Source organism: Arachis hypogaea, chromosome 15 (genome assembly GCF_003086295.3).
Source record: "Arachis hypogaea cultivar Tifrunner chromosome 15, arahy.Tifrunner.gnm2.J5K5, whole genome shotgun sequence".
NCBI lineage: Eukaryota > Viridiplantae > Streptophyta > Magnoliopsida > Fabales > Fabaceae > Arachis > Arachis hypogaea.
The window spans coordinates 156890465-156911534 of record NC_092050.1 but is presented as its reverse complement, the minus strand read 5'-3'; the positions used below and the strand labels follow the sequence as shown (position 1 = coordinate 156911534).

General features: G+C 27.4%; 2 protein-coding genes across 3 annotated transcripts; both read right to left on the bottom strand.

Moving 5' to 3' along the window:
• Nucleotides 1-4194: 4194 nt before the first annotated feature.
• Nucleotides 4195-8170, bottom strand: LOC112751698 (probable fructokinase-7). Its single transcript, XM_025800914.3, has 7 exons — nt 7809-8170; nt 6744-6952; nt 6333-6545; nt 6051-6248; nt 5779-5919; nt 5477-5593; nt 4195-4545 (listed from the first exon to the last, which is right to left on the bottom strand). Exons 1-7 carry the CDS (start codon nt 7846-7848, stop codon nt 4408-4410), a joined length of 1056 nt encoding a protein of 351 aa, XP_025656699.1. The 5' UTR covers nt 7849-8170; the 3' UTR covers nt 4195-4407.
• Nucleotides 8171-10833: 2663 nt separating this feature from the next.
• LOC112751699 (agamous-like MADS-box protein MADS3) lies at nt 10834-17912 on the bottom strand. 2 transcript variants are annotated; one of them, XM_025800915.2, is made up of 9 exons: nt 17811-17912; nt 16641-17119; nt 15442-15526; nt 15196-15257; nt 14746-14845; nt 14570-14611; nt 14192-14233; nt 13574-13686; nt 10834-11368 (listed from the first exon to the last, which is right to left on the bottom strand). In XM_025800915.2, exons 2-9 carry the CDS (start codon nt 16820-16822, stop codon nt 11269-11271), a joined length of 726 nt encoding a protein of 241 aa, XP_025656700.1. In that variant the 5' UTR covers nt 16823-17119; nt 17811-17912; the 3' UTR covers nt 10834-11268. The 2 variants fall into 2 exon arrangements, with proteins under 2 accessions (XP_025656700.1, XP_072073441.1); XM_072217340.1 differs by having other exon boundaries at nt 15196-15245.
• Between the last annotated feature and the right edge of the window lie 3158 nt (nt 17913-21070).

The window sequence follows — 21070 nt, the reverse complement described above, 5'->3', positions numbered from 1 at the left end:
ATTTCGAACAACTTAATTTTGTTAAAAAAATATATTAATAAAGTTTTCAATAATAATAGATGTAGATATATTATTTTTATATTAGTCCCTATAATTAGAATAAAAGATTTTAATTTAAACATAATTGATTCATATCTATTATCATAGAAGACTTCAATAGTTTAAAATGTAAATATTCAGAAATTTATTTATCAATTATTTTCCTTTGTTGAATGATGATGCAAATAGCTGGTTTTGTTGTTTGTGATTTTTCTGGTACTATGATGAACACTAGTCTATTTTTAGGAGGGTGGAACTGAAGTTTGAAGAGATGATGATTAATTGAATGATTCAACAATAATGAGGTCATTCATTAGAAGAAAAAAAGGGATCACTGAAAAAGCTGACAACTCCCTTTAGCATCAAAAAGGAAAGCAAAAGAAGTAGAAATGACAAACTTTTTTGGCTATTTTGGTGCAAATCTATTTTGATTATCTTTACTACAAACTTTTTCAACACTGCTTTCTACAATAGATATACATGGGAAAGATAAGGGAATAAAGGGAGATAAAAAGAAAAAGAAAAATAAAGTTAATTATTATTTATTTATTGGGAACGAGGATGGGGATTTGGGGTGGGTTTAATTTGTTTAATTTACACGATCTCACCATCTATCTACTACAAAGTTCCATCTTTTTTTCTTCTTTTATTATCATTTATTATTATTATTTTATTATTTCTTTCAGTTGAAAATTGGAGGAAATATAATAATATATAGAGAAAATTCCACTCCCATCCCTTATGAGATGCTAAAATGACACTCCCCTCCTCTTTATTTTATAAATGTACATTCTCCTCCCTTCTAACTTTTTAAAAACCTCATCTTTAATTCATTTTAAATTTTTTGTGTTAGCTAATGTTAACTTTATCCATTTTTTAAGAAAAAATAAATTATTTTTTAAAAAAATACCCATTAGCAAAAAATTTTATTTTTTATCATTAAATTTTGCTTACCAAAATACTCTTTAATAAATTAATCTTTTATTGATTAAATGTATTTTTTTTAAAAATTAAATAATTATATTATTTTTTTCTAAAATATCCTTCAATAATTTTTTAATTATTAAATTATAATTTTACCAAAATTTTCGTTAACAATTTTTTTATATTTTACTATTAATTTTTCGATATCTATATATATTATTTTAACATTAAATAAAAAATTTTAGTAAGATTATTTTTCAATATCAATATATATTAGTTGTTATACATATTAATAGTAGTAATATTTTTTTTATTTAATGTTAAAATAATATATATTGATATAAAAAAATTAATAGTAAAATATAAAAATAATTGTTAACAAAAATTTTGGTAAAATCACAATTTAATATTTAAAAAATTATTGAAGGTAGGTATCTTAGAAAAAAATAATTTAATTATTAATTTTTTAAAAGTATTTTGGTAAAAATATAATTTAGTTAATAAAAAATAATTTATTAAAGGATATTTTGATAAGCAAAATTTAACGATAAAAAATAAAATTTTTGTTAATAGTATTTTTTAAAAAAATAATTTATTTTTTCTTAAAAAATGGATAAAGTTAATATTAGTTAACACAAAATTTAAAATGGATTAAAGATGAGGTTTTTTAAAAGTTAGAAGGGAGGGGAATGTACATTTATAAAATAGAGGGGAGGAGGGTGTCATTTTAGCATCTCGCAGGAGAGGGAAGTGGGATTTTCTCTAATATATATGAAATAAATGGAACTTCTTTTGGAACAAAGTTCAATTCTCCATTAGAAAAATTGAAATAATAAATGAAATGGAATTTATTTTTAGTTTAAAAATATGAGTTGTTCTATAAAGTAATCATATTATTTAGGATTTTAAAATGTATGTATGTATGTATGTATGTATGTATATAGTTGTTTAAATAATTAGTGGTTATATGAAAATGTTTATATATATCTTTTTTTGCTTTGAAATTAATTAATTTACAGGAATGCTTGAGAATATAAAAGGATATATAAAAAACGAGATGATTATTTTTGCAAGATATATTTTAATTATTGTGTAAGGTTTATTATCGATAAATAATATAAGGAAAAGTATAGGTAGACAATGAAAATATTAAATAATGTGAATAATGGATATATCAGATGTTCAATTTACTAGGTGTGCGGATGGTTATTCTAATATTAAGGTTTAGGTGAATAATTTGAAGTGTAGTATATTTTACTTAAATTATGTCAATTTTAATATTCGTTGTTCAAGAAAATCATTAGTTACCTAGCATAATCCATAATATATAATATAATAGCTAGGCTATCATGAGATGCATGTAACATTACAGTGGAATGCAAGTGAAATAGATATAGTCTTGGTAGAATGTCATGGATTGAGTTCAAATTAAAGGTCCGCTTCTCGTATGATGAGTTTCCATGTTAGGAGGAAAAAAAAGTTGATTTTCATCTATAAGCTGATGAACATTGTACCTTTTTAATATGACTAAACATATATCTCTAAGGAGAAATTAATGTATATATAAATTTTGACAAGATCATGGTAGAATGAAATAAATTAAACTAAACTAAGTTGGATTGGTCTTGTACTTAGTTCACTAGTCCGCTTAAGTAAATATCAGATGTTTAAATTTTGTTTTATGCATGCAGCAACGAATTGGCAAACCTTTAAATAGAACTTTAATTCGCGACGAATTAATCCTTGATCTATTGAACTAAAGGATACCGTGGAAAAAAAAACTTAGCTAGCGATTCTCCAATAGTTGTTAGCTAGTCATATATATGGTACATAATTCTCACACTCAATTTGTTTTAGTGTTAACGTTGCAAGTGTGAGTAGTATATGAAATTAGTCTCATATTGAAAAAAATAAAAGAATGAAGAATTTAAATGAAAAAACCATTAATTTATTACTTTAAGATTTTAAGTTTAATATAGTGTCTTCGCTTGATTTCTCCCAATCTCCGATGATTAAGAGCTTATGTTTATGTTCTCTTATTTGGCTCCATTAGATCAATTGTAAAGATTTAGAGACCAAAATTAGACACTAATTATAATTTAACAACCAAGATTTTAACAACCAACAATCTCAGTCAGACAGTCACTATTCCCATAATTTATTGCTGTACTATTCATATTTAGTCAGTATTAATAACAGATTGTGACTGAAGTGTAGTTATTGAGGAGTCAGGTATGTTTCCAAGTATAGGCATTATGGCAAATAGTCACACTGAGATTCTTAATTGCAAGAAAAACAGAGTAATTGAATTCACTTCTCACTAGCCCCCACCAACAGTTGGCACCTGCCACCATTTTAGAGTACACTCTTGTCTTCTTATTCTTCTTCCTTCAATCATAGATTGATGCTAACCTTGAAAGCATGCATGCCACACATTTTAAAATAAAGCATGCTTACAATTTTAAGAACTAAATTGAATCTCTGTCTAATCAGTGGTTGGTGACTTTATAAATGATCCTGATTGAAATAAATAAATAATTCAAGAGAATGTTCCATGGACCATGCACCATTGTCCAAGACAAAACGATTTAGACAAAGCTTTTCAGAAGACAAGTTATAATACCATGCCATGGTTTTTTCTTTTTTAGTCAAGTTGGGTTGAATAGCCCTCAACTCTAAATATTATAACATCACAATACTCATGTATACTATATACTCACACACACAACATAAAAGATTTTTATTCACTAGGAGTGGATAAGTTTTTACAACACAAATATTGGAGGCTAGAAAATTATCCATTCAAAAATTGTTGTCCTTTCTTTTTTCTTTTCTATGGACTTGAAAATTTTAAGTCTAACAAGATTTTTTTACACTGTTTACATTATCCATGAAGATATTGTTGGGCTTGTAGCCATTTTCTTGAAGACCTGTTTGGAAAGATAAGTCCTCCCAGTGCACCAAAATTCATACTAATATATAGCTTTTTTGGCCCCTGTAATCTATGATCAGGTATTTAATTTCAGTAAGATGCTATAATGAAGTTGACAACTATGGTTTGTGAAAAACATAATCATTATTTTAACTCTACAATTATTTTATCTAAATCAGAAGTATTCTTCCACAGGAGGAATTTTCAAACCAAGTAAGACAGACCAATCCATGAATATGTTATTGAAAACAATGCAGAACTTTCATATCATTGAAAGATATAAACATTTCTTCATTCCATGACTCAAAAACTGAACCCCTTTCATATTATTTCTTAAATCTAGAGCACAAGCCAAAACTTGAGACAGCAAGGCAAATTGAACTTACATATGGAAATTACAGTTGAAAGTTTTTGATAAAAAAAATGTTAAAAAAAATTAACAAGAAGCTCAGCATCACCTAAGCTATAGTTTAACTACAAATGGAATATGTTATAACCAAAAAATCTGAGTTCTATATTGAAGCAGATTCTAGTAAGAATTGCAAGATAGCTTCCTTTGTAGGCATTGCAGGAATGGCACCTCTCTCAGTCACAGTGATGGCGCCGCATACATTTGCGAAATATAGAGCTTTTCGCAGCCGTTTCTCATCCTGCAAACAGAGAAAAAAAGCATATACTTATATTCAACTACTATGACTTCATGACATCTTTAACTCAGACACCTAAATTTCAGGGTTAGTTTAAACTTTTCGCTATATCTAGTGCGGTTCACTGAAGGAAAGTTTATGTATAAATGTTTGGTGTAAGGACAATTCTGTCTGTATGCATGTCATGGTATAAAAATCTCAACCATGCAAGATTTTAATGGAGATGTTCAAATCCATTTGAAACTGCTGAATTTCATTAGCAAGGATTAAAGTTTCTCAAACTTCAGTTTCTTTATGCCTTGTCACAACATGCCCAAGTATTATGCACGAAGCGACGCGAGCTAGACAAAAATATTGAAAAATATAGGAGTCGTCACCAATTTTTATCATGGAAAAATAGGAAAAACCTTTAAATTTATAAAAAACTGATTTTTTAGAATTTGGATTTGGGATTCTAAGTATGTGTAGAGAAGCAGCATGCAACTTTGGCTAAAAAAAATGATCTCCCTCCTTTGCAAATGCATAACTATACCCATTTGTATTACTCTTAACCTAAAATGTACTTAATGAAAATGATTGAATTCGATTTTTAATGTCATTTGCTATTCTTAATGCAATCTAATCCTAATTGATGCATAATATCTTTTTCTACTTTTTAATTTATTTTTAGATATATTAGGACAAAATACGGTGTTCACACCAATGTTTCCTTCCCCAACATTAGAATCCATAAAATATATATGCAAAGACTAGAGAGGAAAAAGGTACAGAAAGAACATCAGAATTGAAATGTCTTTCCCTGTTCCTAGTCCCTACTGCACTATCAATATGCATAAATAATTTAAGTTTCCAGCATCATCAATGATAAAAATTAAACAGAAAAATTGCTACTGAATTTAATCTAGAACTAGAATGAACCGAAACTCCTAAATACCTGAAGAATACTTGGGTCAGAAGCCAAGTTGTAGAGAAATCCACCGACAAATGCATCACCGGCACCAGTTGTGTCAACAGGTTTGACTTTAACACCTCCAACTTTGCCCCTGAATTCCTGCATGAAATTCAGCAATCAGAATTCGTTGAATCCTGCATCAGTTCATTTTGTACCGCAATATCACATTACATTATGAATCTCATTCACAAGTGACCACCATTAACACAGTCCACTCGTACTATTCCCTTATAGAAACATGCAGAAATGATAAATTGTGCTTTAAATTATTTCAGCATGCATACCTTGGTGTAATATCTACAACCAGATGAGCCTTCAGTAACAATTAGAAGTTTGAGATTTGGATGAAAAAGTTTCGTCAATACAACATTATCATCATAAGGATCATCACCACCCGTCAAAAATGTAATCTCTTCCTCACTTATCTGCATATATATAAGAAAACAGCACATCAGGTCTACTAAGAAAAATGACAAACTTTCAAAATTAAACATTTGTAATTACAATTAGACAATTACTGTAGATTGTGTTAGAATCATAGCCCAATGTATTTTACCTTTATGACATCGGCTTGATCCCAAATACTCATTATGCCCTTGCGAGCAGCCTCGGCTGATGGCCATAGTGCTAATCTCAAATTTGGATCATAAGAGAGAATACTACCAGAATTGCTGGCAATTCTCATAGCAGCAAGATGAGCGGACTTGCACGGCTCGTCAATCAAGCTGATGGAGCCATAATGGAAGACTCTAGCCTGAAATCAATGTTACATATATGAGGCTTTTAAGCATAGGTTTAAGGCCACAATCCATAAAATACAAACAGAAATTAAAAATACCTTCTTTAAGAGATTTATATCAAGTTCTGATTCATGAAGAAGCATATCAGCACTTGGATTCCGGAAAAACAAGAATTCTCGTTCACCGTCAGCTCTAAGTGTAACAAAAGCTAATGCAGTTCTAGCATTCGGGTCAAACCGCATGCCAGACATGTCAACATTGTTTTCCTTCAATATATTGGCCAACATGTAACCGAACTCGTCTGCTCCAACCTAATACACAGATTGCAAGAAATAAATATATGATTTTCTATTCAGGGTAAATGTCCAAAATCAGCCACAGCCTTCTTGAGAAAGCATACTCGGCACAACATGAAGGTTTGAACAAAATTCTCTATTACAATGCACTTATAGATGGTAGAAAGAAACTAACTGATCAACTGGACCAAGAGCAAGGATAGTAAACCGAACCTTTCCGACGAAAGCCGATGAACCTCCAAGTCTAGATATACCAACAGCTACATTGGCAGGAGCTCCACCGGGAGCTTTCTGAAAAGCCGGTGCTTCGGCCAGCGACACTCCTCCCACTGTTGGCACAAAGTCTATCAGCAGTTCCCCAAAGGAAACAACCAGCGAACTTGTTTCCTTTGCGTCTTCTTTTGGGATATGATTGGAATTACCTGCGAAAAGGCCCTACCTTCAGATTCAAACCAACAACTCATTCTTTTTGCAAGCAAAAATGTAATTACATGATGAAAATGAACAATTGGACACTTCAGGATACTGCCATTAATTAGGTAAGCTGGTTAAAACTATAGAAAGCAAAATAAAAGTTATCTTCATTGTGAGAAGACCATTTCTATTCTCTTTTCTCTAGTATACTATGAAACATCTTGTATGCTAATTAGTTAGAACCAGAAGAACCAACTCATCTGTATTCTGCTGTGTGTTCTTTCCTCCCAAATTTTGGATTTGCATATTAAATTAAATATGCCACTAGCAAATATGACGTTCAAGTACACAGATATCAAATACTAACATTCCAAAAGAATCATTTTGTGATCACAACAAAGGGTCAAGTTGCATGCCCTGGTCTAAATCACATGGATCTCCCCACACAAATATATGATCCAATCCAATCATAATTTCCAAATGAACTATCCCACAAGAGCATCAGAGAAATGCAACCAGAAAGTGGATCAAATAAAGACAACTCCATACATGATGATTTTGACTTTGCATGGAAATTCGCAGCTGCATAAAGATAACATCACCCGCCCAGACACAGAAGAACAGAACAAAACACAACACACTCTACAAAGGTTTCCAATCAGATTTAGCTCAACAAATCAGAAACAAAAAAACAAAAGAGCATAACCCAACATCACAAAAACCTCAAAGATATAATCTTTAGCTCGAAAAACACACTCCCAACCTATACAAATGAATCCCTCCAAAGCTTCAAGTGATCGAAAACCAACCAACAACAATAATAAAGCGTGAGGAGTGTAAAAGAGAGAAGAAAGATGAGAAAACCTGAGTAAGAATTGGCCATTTGATTTGCAGAGTGTTGCATAAAAACAACGAAGAAGAAGAACAAGAACAAGAAAAAGAAGCAATGTTAAGCAGTTGTGCAGAGAGAGCGAGAGTGTGTGTGTGTAAATGGAGGAAGGTACAAGGTAGATGAAAAGAAGGAAAGAAATTGGTGAGTGACTCGCTTTTAATATAGAAAACTAATAAAACGCACTCTCAGAGAGAGAGAGAGAGAGAGAGAAGAGGTGACAGAATGGAAATGGAATTCAACAACAATGAGCCAGCCAGCCAAAGCACACAGTTTCTTACTACGTTTTTATTTTTCTTTTCCCCTTTTCACTTTTCTTCTTCTTCAACCTCTTGTCAAATTCTTATTTTTAAAATGTTCTACATCTTGAACTAAATTAGCTAGTCTGTTTAAATCAGTATCAGTTCAATTTTTTTTTATAAATATAATAATTTTTTGTCAATAATAAATTTTAAATAAAATTTTAATTTATAACAGATTAATTCTTATTTATAGTACACACTAAAAAATATCCTAAAAAATTAAAAAAAAAATTCTACATCTTCATTTCTTTTTCATTTTCTTTTTTCTTTCCAAAATTTTGTGTCAAGCTTTTTTTTATATTTGTATTGTAAAATATTTTATATAATTATTTAATTATATTTATTTATTTATATAATTATTTTAATATATATATTCAGCAATAAATATGATTTTCTTAATTTGTAGTAGTCAGTTTAATATTTCTGTTTAAAAAATACGTTATATTATATATGATTTTCACACAACTACATTTATTTTTCCTTGATTTCTTACCCTTTTATGCTATATTATAACATTTTATGTAGATATAACAGGTTGGATATATATATATATGAAAAGATGCTATAGTCCATATAGAATAAATTTGTGGATGAGTTGCACTAAATTTTTTTAAGACTTTAAGTGATATTGAAAATTTTTATTAATAAAATAATATTATGCATAATATATCGTTTAATTATAATCTAGAATAGGTGTAATTTTGGACGCTTGTCCCGTTAATTATAAAAAAAAAAAAAAAACGTGTAATTTACTTAAAGAAGCTTGTATGAGGATAAGAATTTTCAAAGTTTGATCAAATAGTATATTCATATTCACCAACTAGAAAGAAAGCAAAATGGTTTTCGGTTTGGATAGACACATAGCTTCCCTTCTATTTAATCTCAGTATTCAACATTCCTTGAAAGGTGTAACTAAGAAGAAAAAAATCTACTCAAATACCTCCAAAAGGAAGAGAATTTATTTGTATTATCCACGTAAACCGGTGATGTAATTTTTAATTAGTTTAATTATTCTGTTAGTTTCTATAGTTTCGTAAAATTTTTAATTAGATTTTTATATATTTTTTAATTGAGTTTTTACACTATTTTTTTTAATTAAGTCCCTCTTGATAGTAATTAATTTAATTATACAAGAATTTAAATAAAAAAAATTAGTGCAAAAATCCAAACAAAAAAATAAAATGTAAAGACTTAATAAAAAAATTAATGCAAAGACTCGATTAAAAAAATATAAAAATCTAACTAAAAAATTTATAAAATTATAAAAATCAATCGAATTAAACTTGTCGTATTTATTTATTTATTAAAAAAAATTTAATAATTAATTTTATTTTTTAATTTAATAATTTAACAACATATTTTTAATTCATATTTTAAATATTTTTAATTAAATACCGACCAATATCCAGCATTTTTCATTTATTTGTCTTTTTCAGTAAAGCCATACATGGACAAGAAATCCGTGATTATTTGCAAGGAAAAAAAGGTGACACCTTTCAAAATTTACGATTATATATTATCATTTTTTTTAAAGCACTAAGTGAATAACGTCTTTTGCGGTTTTGCCAACACCAGTTTAATTTTTTATAATTTCCATAGTACATCTAGCTAGCAAAGCATATATGATCATGGCGGTGAGATGATGATGAGTTATATAAAAAAAAAATATTTTTTTATTCTCTCAATCTGATAGACTTCGTTATAAATTAGAATTTGTTATTAATCAACAGATTATTACACATATAAATTAAAATTCAAACCTCAACATTTATTTAAATAAATTAATAAATTAATTAACTACTGAATCAATCTAAATTAATTATACAAAAAGTTAAATATATGAACCTAGGATTTCTCCTTTCGACCTAGATTCGTGTATAGTACTGACACATTTAAGAATTAAATAATTGGGCTGGACCCACTCACATGCTTTAAACAAAGGCCCATCTAATTTGTAAATTATATAAAAAGGCCCATTCAGTTTCTTTTTTATTTTTCTATTTTCACTATTTCCTTGTAAATTTCTAAAGGTGATCATATTTCATATATTGTGAGTTTGTGACATAGTAATTATTCATTTTATTTTAAAAATTATTATTTATTTATTTATATTTATTATTTAAAATATTATAGATGTAAAACATAATAAGAAAAACTTCTTATATTAACTTTGGACAATGCTATATTATTCTTGAGTTAAACGGCACCTTGCAAAAAGAGTTGATGCTTGATGCACCAACTTTGGACAATGCTTGACGTTTTAAATCGTAGTTTGTTTTACGATGAAAACTAAGGTGTAGTCGACTTCACGTGAAGTTGATAGTCAAAAGCCGTTAGATAAAAATTTAGATAAATCAGTCAAATCATCTAACGACTCTCAGTTATCAACTTCACATGAAGTCGACTACACCTGAGTTTCCACCTTGTTTTATACTTTTTTTTTTTATAACAAATATTAAAATTTTATTCCAAAAATTTAAGTTCTAGAAAGTGATAAAAAATCATAAAAATAGTAGCATGCGGTCTTGAGATGTTTTTGACTTATTGTCAACGGAACCAAAACCTAAAATTGTGACGTCTTCCATAGAAGAGTTTTGGGCTTTTGGCTGGCAACATTGCATCATCACCTATTGTATCAAATATAATACACAAGTATATATCACGTTTAAGTTGTGTTACATAGCAATTCGAGACCTAATTGAGATAATATAACAGTACATTAAAATTAGTCATCATATATTTATGTATTTATACACCTAGTACATTTGCATTAAAAGATACTAATTTCTTCAATTCTCCATAAATTTATTTCAAATTAAAGTATGTGGACAGAAGAAGCGGTCAACGTAACAAGGAGCTTTTCCTGAACCATGTGACATTATAGCTACATTGATAGTTTGTGAAATCTAATTAGATTTTTTGTCAGAAATTATAATGGTGGTTTAATGTTTAAAAAAATGATGAAACTAACTAGGAATTTCATCCAAAAACTAAACATATAAGACCACCTCAGTTAACAACAAAAATTCTGACAAAATTCTAATTATTTATTGTACATTTTGCTTTGATAATAAGAAGGCAAGGAAGGCATAGAAGGCAGAAGCAGTAATCATAATAAGAAGAAAACGAAGGTTCACACAAGCCAACCATTGTTGTTTCTGTCATGGCTGCTCTGACCATCTTGTTGCCTTGTGCCACTTGCTTTTCCCTCCTGATTATGATGCTCAAACATGCTGCACCAATTTGTATGTAATAAACATTAATTTGGTTATGCAAAATAATTAATATTATAGTGTATTGTCATGACAGATTTTAAACTAAGAAAAATGTTATATGCACTACTTTTGTATATACATATTTTATTTTGTTAAAAGTGATTCATAAAATTAAAAACTGTTAGATAATAATTTAATCAAACATATTAAGTTATCTAATAATTTTTATCGATTATTTTTACATAAAAATAACTTGGTTATTTTATCTTTTGTACATAAAAGAATTAGAAAAAAGATATAATAAAAGATGATGCAAACATAATTTTTTCTTAAATTAATAAGGTTGTAATCTCAAAAAGTGGTTGTTACTTGTTAATGCAACTATTATAATTTATTTTGGCAACTAAGAGAGAGAAAATTAAAATTTTACTTAAAATCGAAAAAGTAAATTATGAAAGTAAAATATAAAATTTAAAATTGTTTATAAATTTTGTAAAATTAATAGACTCATTTAAAATCGTAATATTAGAAGATTTTAAGAGTTAAATCGAAATTCTAACTACATTGATAGCAACAATTCAATTCTATGTCTTTTTCAAAGTATAAAATGCCGCTTATTTTTTTGGATATAAGAAGCATGTGTGTGTTGTGCGTTGTTGTGGAGAATGTGGGTGTTAGACATAAATGTGAGACAGCTTTTTCGAAAACAAAGAATAAAGAGATCGGACCATCCGATTTTTTTGTTAAAAAAATTAAGCCTACTAATCGGACAGTTTGATTAGTGTGGAAGAGAAAATTTAAATTTTGACGAATCTGTTTTGTGTTTAAAAAATTAAAAAAAATTTGGGATACTTTGTATACCCCAAATTTTATTAATTTTTTAAACACAAATCGGACCCAAAAATCGAATAATCTGATTTTTGCTCCTAACACCACAGTTGCGTAAAGCACATATACACTCCATAACTATGTACAGTGACGGACCCAGAAAATTTATGGTAAGGGGGCAAAAATAATTCACATTATTATCAAAAGATATATTAATTTAAATTTAAAAAGAGCTCTTTTATAAAAGCATTACTACTCGCACTATCAGATTTCATAAGATAATAATAGAGATAAAAAACAGCATCTTATGAAATACTATATTCCAATTAATTGCTAAATTCATCAAACCAATCAGCATTAAATTTACCAAAAAAAGTCCCAAAATATGTTTGTAGAAAATTATATTCTCTTGGTTGACAATGATCTTTTCACAAATAAATTTGTCTAATTTCATCTCTGTCATTTATATCATAATTTAAAATTTTGGGTCGTTGTTCAGGATCAACTATGAAACTTTTTACATTGAATTTTAAAAACTTTTTTTTATTAGAAGAGACTAATGAAGTGACTTCAGATTCTAGTGGTAGCTTTCTTTTAAAATATTTTTCCATTATTATTTCTAAAAATAAAAAATATATATTCTAAATTAGTAAATTGATCGATTCACTTTAGAAATTTATATGCAACATAATTATATATAATAGAATAGAATAAAAGATAAACAAATAAATAATAAGGATCACTAAATCAAAAATAAAATAAAATATATAAATTCATGAAGAGAATATAAAAATAGATTAATACCTAAACTATAATTGTTTGAATTAAAATTTGCAATCGAAAATATGAAAAGAGAAACAATAAAATTGAAAAAAAACATAAAATCATAGAGAGCTGTATAAAACAAAATAGAGAATTTAAAATTTACCTGTTGATGAAGACAAGATGACCACTAAACAAGGAATAGAAAAAAAATGTTGAAAATATGAAACTAAGAAGAGAGTTTAAGAGAATAAATGAGTGACGACTAGGATTTGAGAATGAGAGAAGACTAAATTTAATTAGGTTAACTCATAATCAAAATGATAGCAAGATAAAATGGATTCAAGGTTTTAAATAATTAGTTTAATTTATTTGTAATGGGATCATTTAAAATTTAAAATGGGGGCATATTATATATGTATATATTTTTTTTTGTTTAAAAAAATTAAATGAGAGTGGGGGCAAGTGCCCCCCCATGGTTCCATGTAGGTCCGTGCCTGACTATGTACTACACCATTCTCCCTGCCACATCTAAATTAAAAAGTAGCAAATTTATAAGCAAGAGCTATTTTTAGTTGTGAGGGTGAGCCTCTTTTCTATGTGATGACATGTTAATGAGAAAAGTGGATATACCGTGTGTTGTTTAAGAGCGTCTCAGACTGGAACTGATTAATGGCTTGTACTTCATTCAACTCATGAATAGGGTTGTTGTGCTCAGCAATTAGGTCTGGGAATTCATCTCTTAACTGCATCATAAGTTTTCAGAATGCAAATAAATTTATTAAGAGGCCTTATATATAGCAGGAATTGAAATACCCAACACTTTCATATTATTTATTTATTTTATAATTTTAAATTGCATTTAGATATTCTCTTTTTTTCTTTTAGACAGGTATATAAAAATAATAAATATAAAAAAAATTGACATTTTTTGTTGGTTTCAAAGTCTATGTCATGAAACCAGTTGTTCCTCGTGCAAGAGTAACTTCTTAGCTTAAAAGCATGAATTATGTTGAACATTTTTTTATTTATGAAACATACATTTAGTTATAAAAATATTTTTTAACGATGATAGAAAGAGATACATGAATAATTATATTTTTAACGGTTTTAAATTAAATTACAAAAATGTTCAATATTTTCTAAAAATAGTACAATTTGTTTTAAACACAGCAGTGAAATAATGCAACTTTAATATTAAGTTATTAACACATTAATTAATTTATATGTCCAATGCTTAAAGGGAAAAACCTTGAATTTCAACTTTTTGTTGAGCTCCTGGTCCTCGTGCACCTGCCAATATTAATAAGAATAAATAATATATGCATATATAATTAGAGAAATGTTAGATGATCAATAATTTTTTTTGTTAGTCGTTAGTCATTAATATTTAAAAATGTGAATTAAATATATTATTAGATTATTAGACTAAAAATAATAACAAAAAAAACAATAAATTATAGTGACCCTTTAAGCATTTTTTATAATATAGAATTAGCTTCAATTGAATCAAGTTCCGAGCAGGTTAAAGTGCTAATCTTCTTTAATTTGAGTATTTTGCTTACATTACATCTAGTTAAATTTAATTTAATTTTGTGATTATTCACAAAGGAAGGGTGCTCAAGTTACCTTTTCACTTAATTCTGCCTGTCGTGTTATGAGCTTCTTCATCTGCAATTGAAAAGCACACAATATATAAATCAACCACATATAATATAAAAGACACATATAGGTATATATTAAAATGCATGCAACCTAGGCCACCACACTATATTATATAGTATGATTGTAATTGTTATATATACATGGAGCTGTCGAGCTTGTGCAAGAGTTCTTTCTACTTGTTTCTCAAGGTTCATCAGTTCCTTCATGCCAAGGGGCTCAAGTTCTTCTCCTTGAAAATGCCTTCAATTCAAACTATATATTGTAAGCATCTAATTAATAACATTCACAAACATGTTTATTTACTATCCTTAGCTTGTTTAGTTTGAGTACCACATGCATGTTTAGTTACATATATAACTATTTACGTATTTTTTTCTATTCACTTAAATAGTTTGGATAAATAATTTCATAACATATTATCAGAGTTTTTATGACTTAAAGATTTAGAATTCGATTTTTATTGCTCATCTAAAAGTTTCTGGTATAAGACAAATAAAAAAAAATTAATTTTGGAAATTCATAGTCCTCCCAGCAGTATTATAAAATCAAAACCCTAAAATATATCTGAAGTATAACACATTATAGTTTACCTTTGTGTTCGCTCCAGAGATTCATATTTTACCTTTAATTTCAAGAATTCCTGGTACAAGCTCTGCAAGGCACATCACCAATAATAATAATAATAATAATAATAATAATAATAATAATAATAATAATAATAATAATAAATGCTAAAGCACTAGATTTCTAAAAATAATTCTGGTCATAATCATAATCATAATATAATGGTTAAAAATTAAAGGAGAAATTAAACAACGAACTAACGAAGGAAAAACCTGTGATTGCTGATCAAATAAATTGCCAGTCTGTGACAACTTGTTGTAACGACATTGGCGATACCTCTCAATAATTCCACTAATGCTATCATCATCAAAATTTAAAAATAAAATAAAAAACAGTAAGTAACTGGTAAAATTATTATTTTAATATGAAATACAATAATTAGTTTGAAGTGTACATTGGACCATGGTAGCAACAATTGAAGCAAAACATGAAATAAATAAAAATTGGACCACTAATTTATACCTTGAGATGCATCTGATTCTGAAACAACAGAACAAATTGGAAGAAGTAAAGAAAGAAAGTGGATAGTGGCCATGGATTTTATATTCCTTAACAAAGAAGAATAATCTCACTATGCAGAATTTAAACGAAATATACTTGTCCAACATGCGATAGGATAGTGATTATGCTAAATAAGCTAAGCAAGAACAAGATATGAGTCAAGAGAAAAATAAAAAAAGAGAATTATCACCCTAATAAACAGAGAAACAGAATGTAGGAATAAAATTTTATAAGATTAACTAAAAAAAATTTAAAATATGCACTAAATCAAAGAACAATAATAATATTAATTAGTTCATAACAATAATTAACTTGAAGCATATAAATACTGAAACATTATTATATATTATTCACGTCTAGGATGAATTTACAATAAATAATTATTTTCTAATAATAATGGAATTATTTCAGAAGTAATAATACAGGAATACTACATGACCAAATCATTTTAATAACTAAATTTAATCAAATTAGTTTGATTAATTAAAAATTAATAACAAAAATTTGAGTTAAAAAAAAACTTGGTTAAATTTAGTTTGTCTAACATTTTTTTTAAGGCAAAAGACTCGTATGAAGTTAATAGTTGAGAGTTATTAGATGATAATTTAGTCAAATCTATTAAATCATTTAACGATTAATTCTTAATTATCAACTTTACATGAAGTTAACTGCACCTGAATTTTCACATTTTTTCTTAATAATCATAATTACTTAACAAGAAGTATTTACATACACACTAAGTAGCATTAAGAAATTAAACCAGTTGTATGATTAAAAAAAAAAAAGTAAGATTATGTTATGTGGAGCAGATAGGAATAATAATAAAGTATTAGTTAATTGTAGAGAGTAATTGCATGACGATGAGATTAAGAATGAATTAAAGAGATAGAGAAAGAAGAAAAAGAATTACTCAGAACTGCTGTACTGAAAAAGCTTGCCGCGACTAGAGAAGATGATGAGTGCTACTTCAGCATCACAAAGCACTGATAATTCAAAAGCTTTCTTCAACAAACCACTCCTTCTCTTTGAAAATGTAACTTGCCTGTTTATCTTGTTCTCTATTCTCTCCAGAACCACTCTCCCTCTTCCCATCTTAATTCTTCTATCTCACACACTCCCTCCTTAGCTACCTTCTCTCTCTTTATATATTCAAACTCATAGCAGAGAATTATGGAATAATAACACAAAACCACATGCATGAGAGACAACACAGCAAAGCACATATCTCTTCAACATCATAACACCTTATCTATTTTGAAATTTGACCACCCTTTTCACCCCTTCATATATATCCTAAAGCAAAGCTTGTTTCTTTTTACTGTACTGTCTGTGTTTTCTTTCTCATGATATTCATTACTTTTGTTACCAACTAAACATTGAAGGTGGGGACTGCAAAACAAAATAGATAGACAGAATAATATAATTATGTGTATTCTTTCGCCGACTAATTCATTACGCATCTCTTTTTATTAGATTTGTCCTTTTTATTTTATTTTTTTTTAATACATGTGGTAGGAAATTAATTTTTAATAAGTTACAATGAATCATTTTGATTTAAATTATTTTAAATTCTCTTTTTTGGAAAATTTAGGTCATAGCTTTTAGGTTTTGAAAAAAGAGAAAAGTTGTCTAGCGCATATTTAAAATTAATTAACAACAATGCTAGGGAACCAAGAGAGTACTAGCCAAAAACCAGTTAAATACTTCTGGGTGAATTCAAAACCTTTGTGTGGATAATGCTTATGCTAGGTATTAGGATGTTTCTTCTACTAAGTATTAGAATATTTCTTTTTCATGTTAAATGAATATTCTTTTATATATTTTATAAATTTTTTATATACTAAAAATCAGATTGTTGAAAATTTCATGATCTCCACCCCTATTTCTCCAACGTATTATTCAGAATTTTAATTTGGGGTGAGAAATAATTAATATCAAATATTATAAATTAAAAATAAATAAAATTAATTAAGTTGTTTAATTTTTAGCTGATTACCTCTTGATTTCATATACTTTTTCATTAATTAAAAGAGTTTAAGACAAATAAAGAATAAAAAAGTGTAATTGAGAAAATGATAACCTTGGATTTTCTCCATTTGTATGATGATGTCTATTTTGGAAATTGAGAAATGAGAACCACTTTGACAGGCAGAGACATGGTAGTTGGGAAGCCATGTCAAGTATTTATACCTCTTAAGATAATGAAAAGGGACGTGTCGAACAAATTAAAGGAGCATGGAATCTGTAAGCCTAAGACTTCATTTTCAATAATAAATAACCACTGAAATGGTTGTAATTAATTAATTGCAATTCATTAAATCTGTGTTGTTTAATTTTAATATGTTTTATATTGATGATGATAGATGTAATTGATTATAATGTAAGGGTTTGCCAACCATTTAGTTAACAATGGAAATCGATCTCTTTGGTTCGTGATTCCCAGTCACACAAGTGTGTCACTTCAATCTCATCGTGTAATCTCCAATTTATTTTATTTTGTTCAGCTTTTTAACTTTTGCTCAACTTTAATTAACCCTAGTTGTTGGACCTAGGAGAGACTCCATGAGAGAGACCTAAGGGGGCCACATTCATTTGACCTAGCCACGTTTCAGAACCTTATTGCCTCTTTTGTTGTCATACATAAGCACTGTTCTGTTAGCCTGACGTCATTGTCGCATCAAATTGATACTTAGCCAATCGAAACTTGACACGTTTAATCATCACAGTCAGAAAGTAGTTTTGAGGGCAACTTGGCTAAGATCAGAGACCATGAGTCTTTTGTATAGTGGATGTGTATGGTCCGATCCCAAATATTTTAGGGATTAATTTGGTGTAATTTTGTCGAATTTAGAGTCGGATAAGGGTTTTAAAAATAGACCCGATTATTATTTTAATTTGGGTCGGGTCTGTGCCATGACTCAGGTCACCTAAACTCGATCCGGTGGTCCGGTCATCATACACAATTAATATTTTGTGTTATTAGTGATGGATGATGGCTATTCTTATGTGGAATTTACGTATTGTAAATCTTAATATTTTGTGTTATTAGTTATTATAAAACTATAAATTAATGTTTTATGTTTAAAATGCATAAGATTTTAGACTAATGCATAATATTGTGTTATTTGCATTGATTTAAATATTTGGTGTTATTAGACAATATTAGTATTGATTATGGTTATGCTTTAACTCTAGAGAAGAGTTGGTTCTTGTTATATTTTTCTAAGTGAATTTTACCATGTCAAATAATGATTGGAGTCTTGAAAATTTCGATATTTTCACATGCTAGTTTATAAGAAAGTATTAAGGTAATGTAATGTTAACGGCTCGGTTTTCACCCAGTATAACCGTGATCCGAAAGTGTATAGGTTTCATTGGGTCTAAGGCCAGATTCGAGTCTAACAAATAGACCTGGTATATATTCCGGGTCGGGTCAGGTTTAGGTCACATCAAACCCTATTTCACTCGATCCATGCGCACCCCTAAAACACAGCAGGGTAAATAGCAAACTGATATTTGAGATTGAGTGTTTGTATAAAAAAAGTTCTAAGAATTTAATTGTACCGAAAAAAATTTTAAGATGGAAAATATTATGCCATCGTATTAGTTTTTAGGAAAAATATAGGTAACCAACAATATTGTTAAACAATGTGAATAATAAGGTTAAAAGAATAAATTAATTTTAAATTTAATTAGTAGCATTAAATTAGAATGTAGTGTCTTTTAGTTAAAATAGACTAATTTTAAAGTTCGTTGTTTATGTTATTCAAATAAATCATTAATTACCTAACATTGCCCTAGTTTTTATTCTCATTTTGTTGAATTACTCATCACTTCATGAGTGACTTGACATATAATTATATAGCCTTTTATAATGAATTAGATAAAACAATGTTATTTTAGTTTTAATGCTAAAAATTTGACTAAACAGTGTCATTTAATTTTAATAAATCATAAAACATCTTATCTATCTCCACCAAAAATATATGAACATTAAGATTAATTGATATTATTTTATTAAATATTTAGTGTTAAAATTAAAATAATGTCATTTTATTTAATCTAATATAAAAAAAATGTATCAAGTCACCTACAGTATGAAAAATAATTCGATAAAAAATAAATAAAAGACTAATGTGATATATTTTTTTAAATTTCAAAAATACTTTTGGTGCAAATAAAATTTCAAAAACTTTTTTATACACGAAACAAATTAAATTTCAAAAATTATTTTTAGATTTGTATTAAAATGTTAGGAACTACTTAAATAAAGATATTTTTATATTTTATGTCTGATATTTTTATTATTTTTTATATAAAAATAAATTTATGTGGTTAATTATTAATTATTGTTATTTATAGTTTATATTTTTTGAATATATTTAATTAAGTTGTACTTTCTAATTAATTATTAAGTAGTGCACAAATTTTAAGAGATAATTTTGTGTTTATTTCATTGCATCCGGTGTTAGGAATATGTTAAATTAAAATAATATATTGAACCAAAGAGTATTAAAATAATAAATTGAACCAAACAGTTCTAATATATGTGAATGTGGGAGAAAATATTAAGTTTGGCCTCTGAAATTATATTTAAGTTTTAATTTAATTTTTAAAATTTTAATTGTCTTAATTTAATTTTTTAATTTTTTAAATTTTAATTACGTTAGATTTTATGATGATTTTTGTCACAGAATTAATTAAAAAATTTAATGACTAAATTAAAATAATTAAAATTTCAAAACTTAAATTGAGACTATTTGAGGACCAAATTGATGAATATATTTTCATATGTAAATTGTGAACCTCCATTTCCCGTTTTGGGTGCGTTTATCCACACACATGATGATACAAGGCTAATTAAGGTGAGAGAATATATAAAAAGTTAAAAACTAAAAAAAAAAAAAAAAAGAAAGAAAAGGATATAAAATATGAAATAGCACATAAAAGATTTTTGTTAACGAAACTAGTTTTGAAAAATGAAATCAACGTTCAATTAGATGATAAAATAATAGTTTAATTAGTTTGTTACTCTTTATAATTTTAATTTTATAATTAAATTTTTAATTGTGATTATTTTTAATTTAAAAAAAATATTTCGTTAATTCTAATATTTTACACTAACAAAAATTTAATTATAAAGTTAAAAGATAACTGAAAAAGAAAAAATTATAAAAATCTATTTATAAATTTAGTAAAATTATAGAAATTAACAAAATCATTAAACCTAAAATAATTAATCTAGTTTAAGAAAAATTAACAAAGAAAAGTAATATAGAATTGAAGAATCATGGAAATTTTGTTTAGTTTAATCGTAAGCATTCTACTAAAAAATCAACT

Bases quoted from the DNA above. Each gene is read 5' to 3' on its own strand.
- LOC112751698 (XM_025800914.3), bottom strand. From the start codon at position 7,848: ATGCAACACTCTGCAAATCAAATGGCCAATTCTTACTCAG. The intron at 6,546-6,743 runs GTTCGGTTTACT...TCTGTGTATTAG, and splicing joins CATCGGCTTTCGTCGGAAAG to GTTGGAGCAGACGAGTTCGG. The intron at 5,594-5,778 runs GTATGCATGCTG...AATTTCATGCAG, and splicing joins GTTGTAGATATTACACCAAG to GAATTCAGGGGCAAAGTTGG.
- LOC112751699 (XM_025800915.2), bottom strand. From the start codon at position 16,822: ATGGGAAGAGGGAGAGTGGTTCTGGAGAGAATAGAGAACAAGATAAAC. The intron at 14,846-15,195 runs GTAAACTATAAT...TTTGAATTGAAG, and splicing joins TCTCTGGAGCGAACACAAAG to GCATTTTCAAGGAGAAGAAC. The intron at 13,687-14,191 runs GTTTTTCCCTTT...CTTATGATGCAG, and splicing joins ACAAAAAGTTGAAATTCAAG to TTAAGAGATGAATTCCCAGA.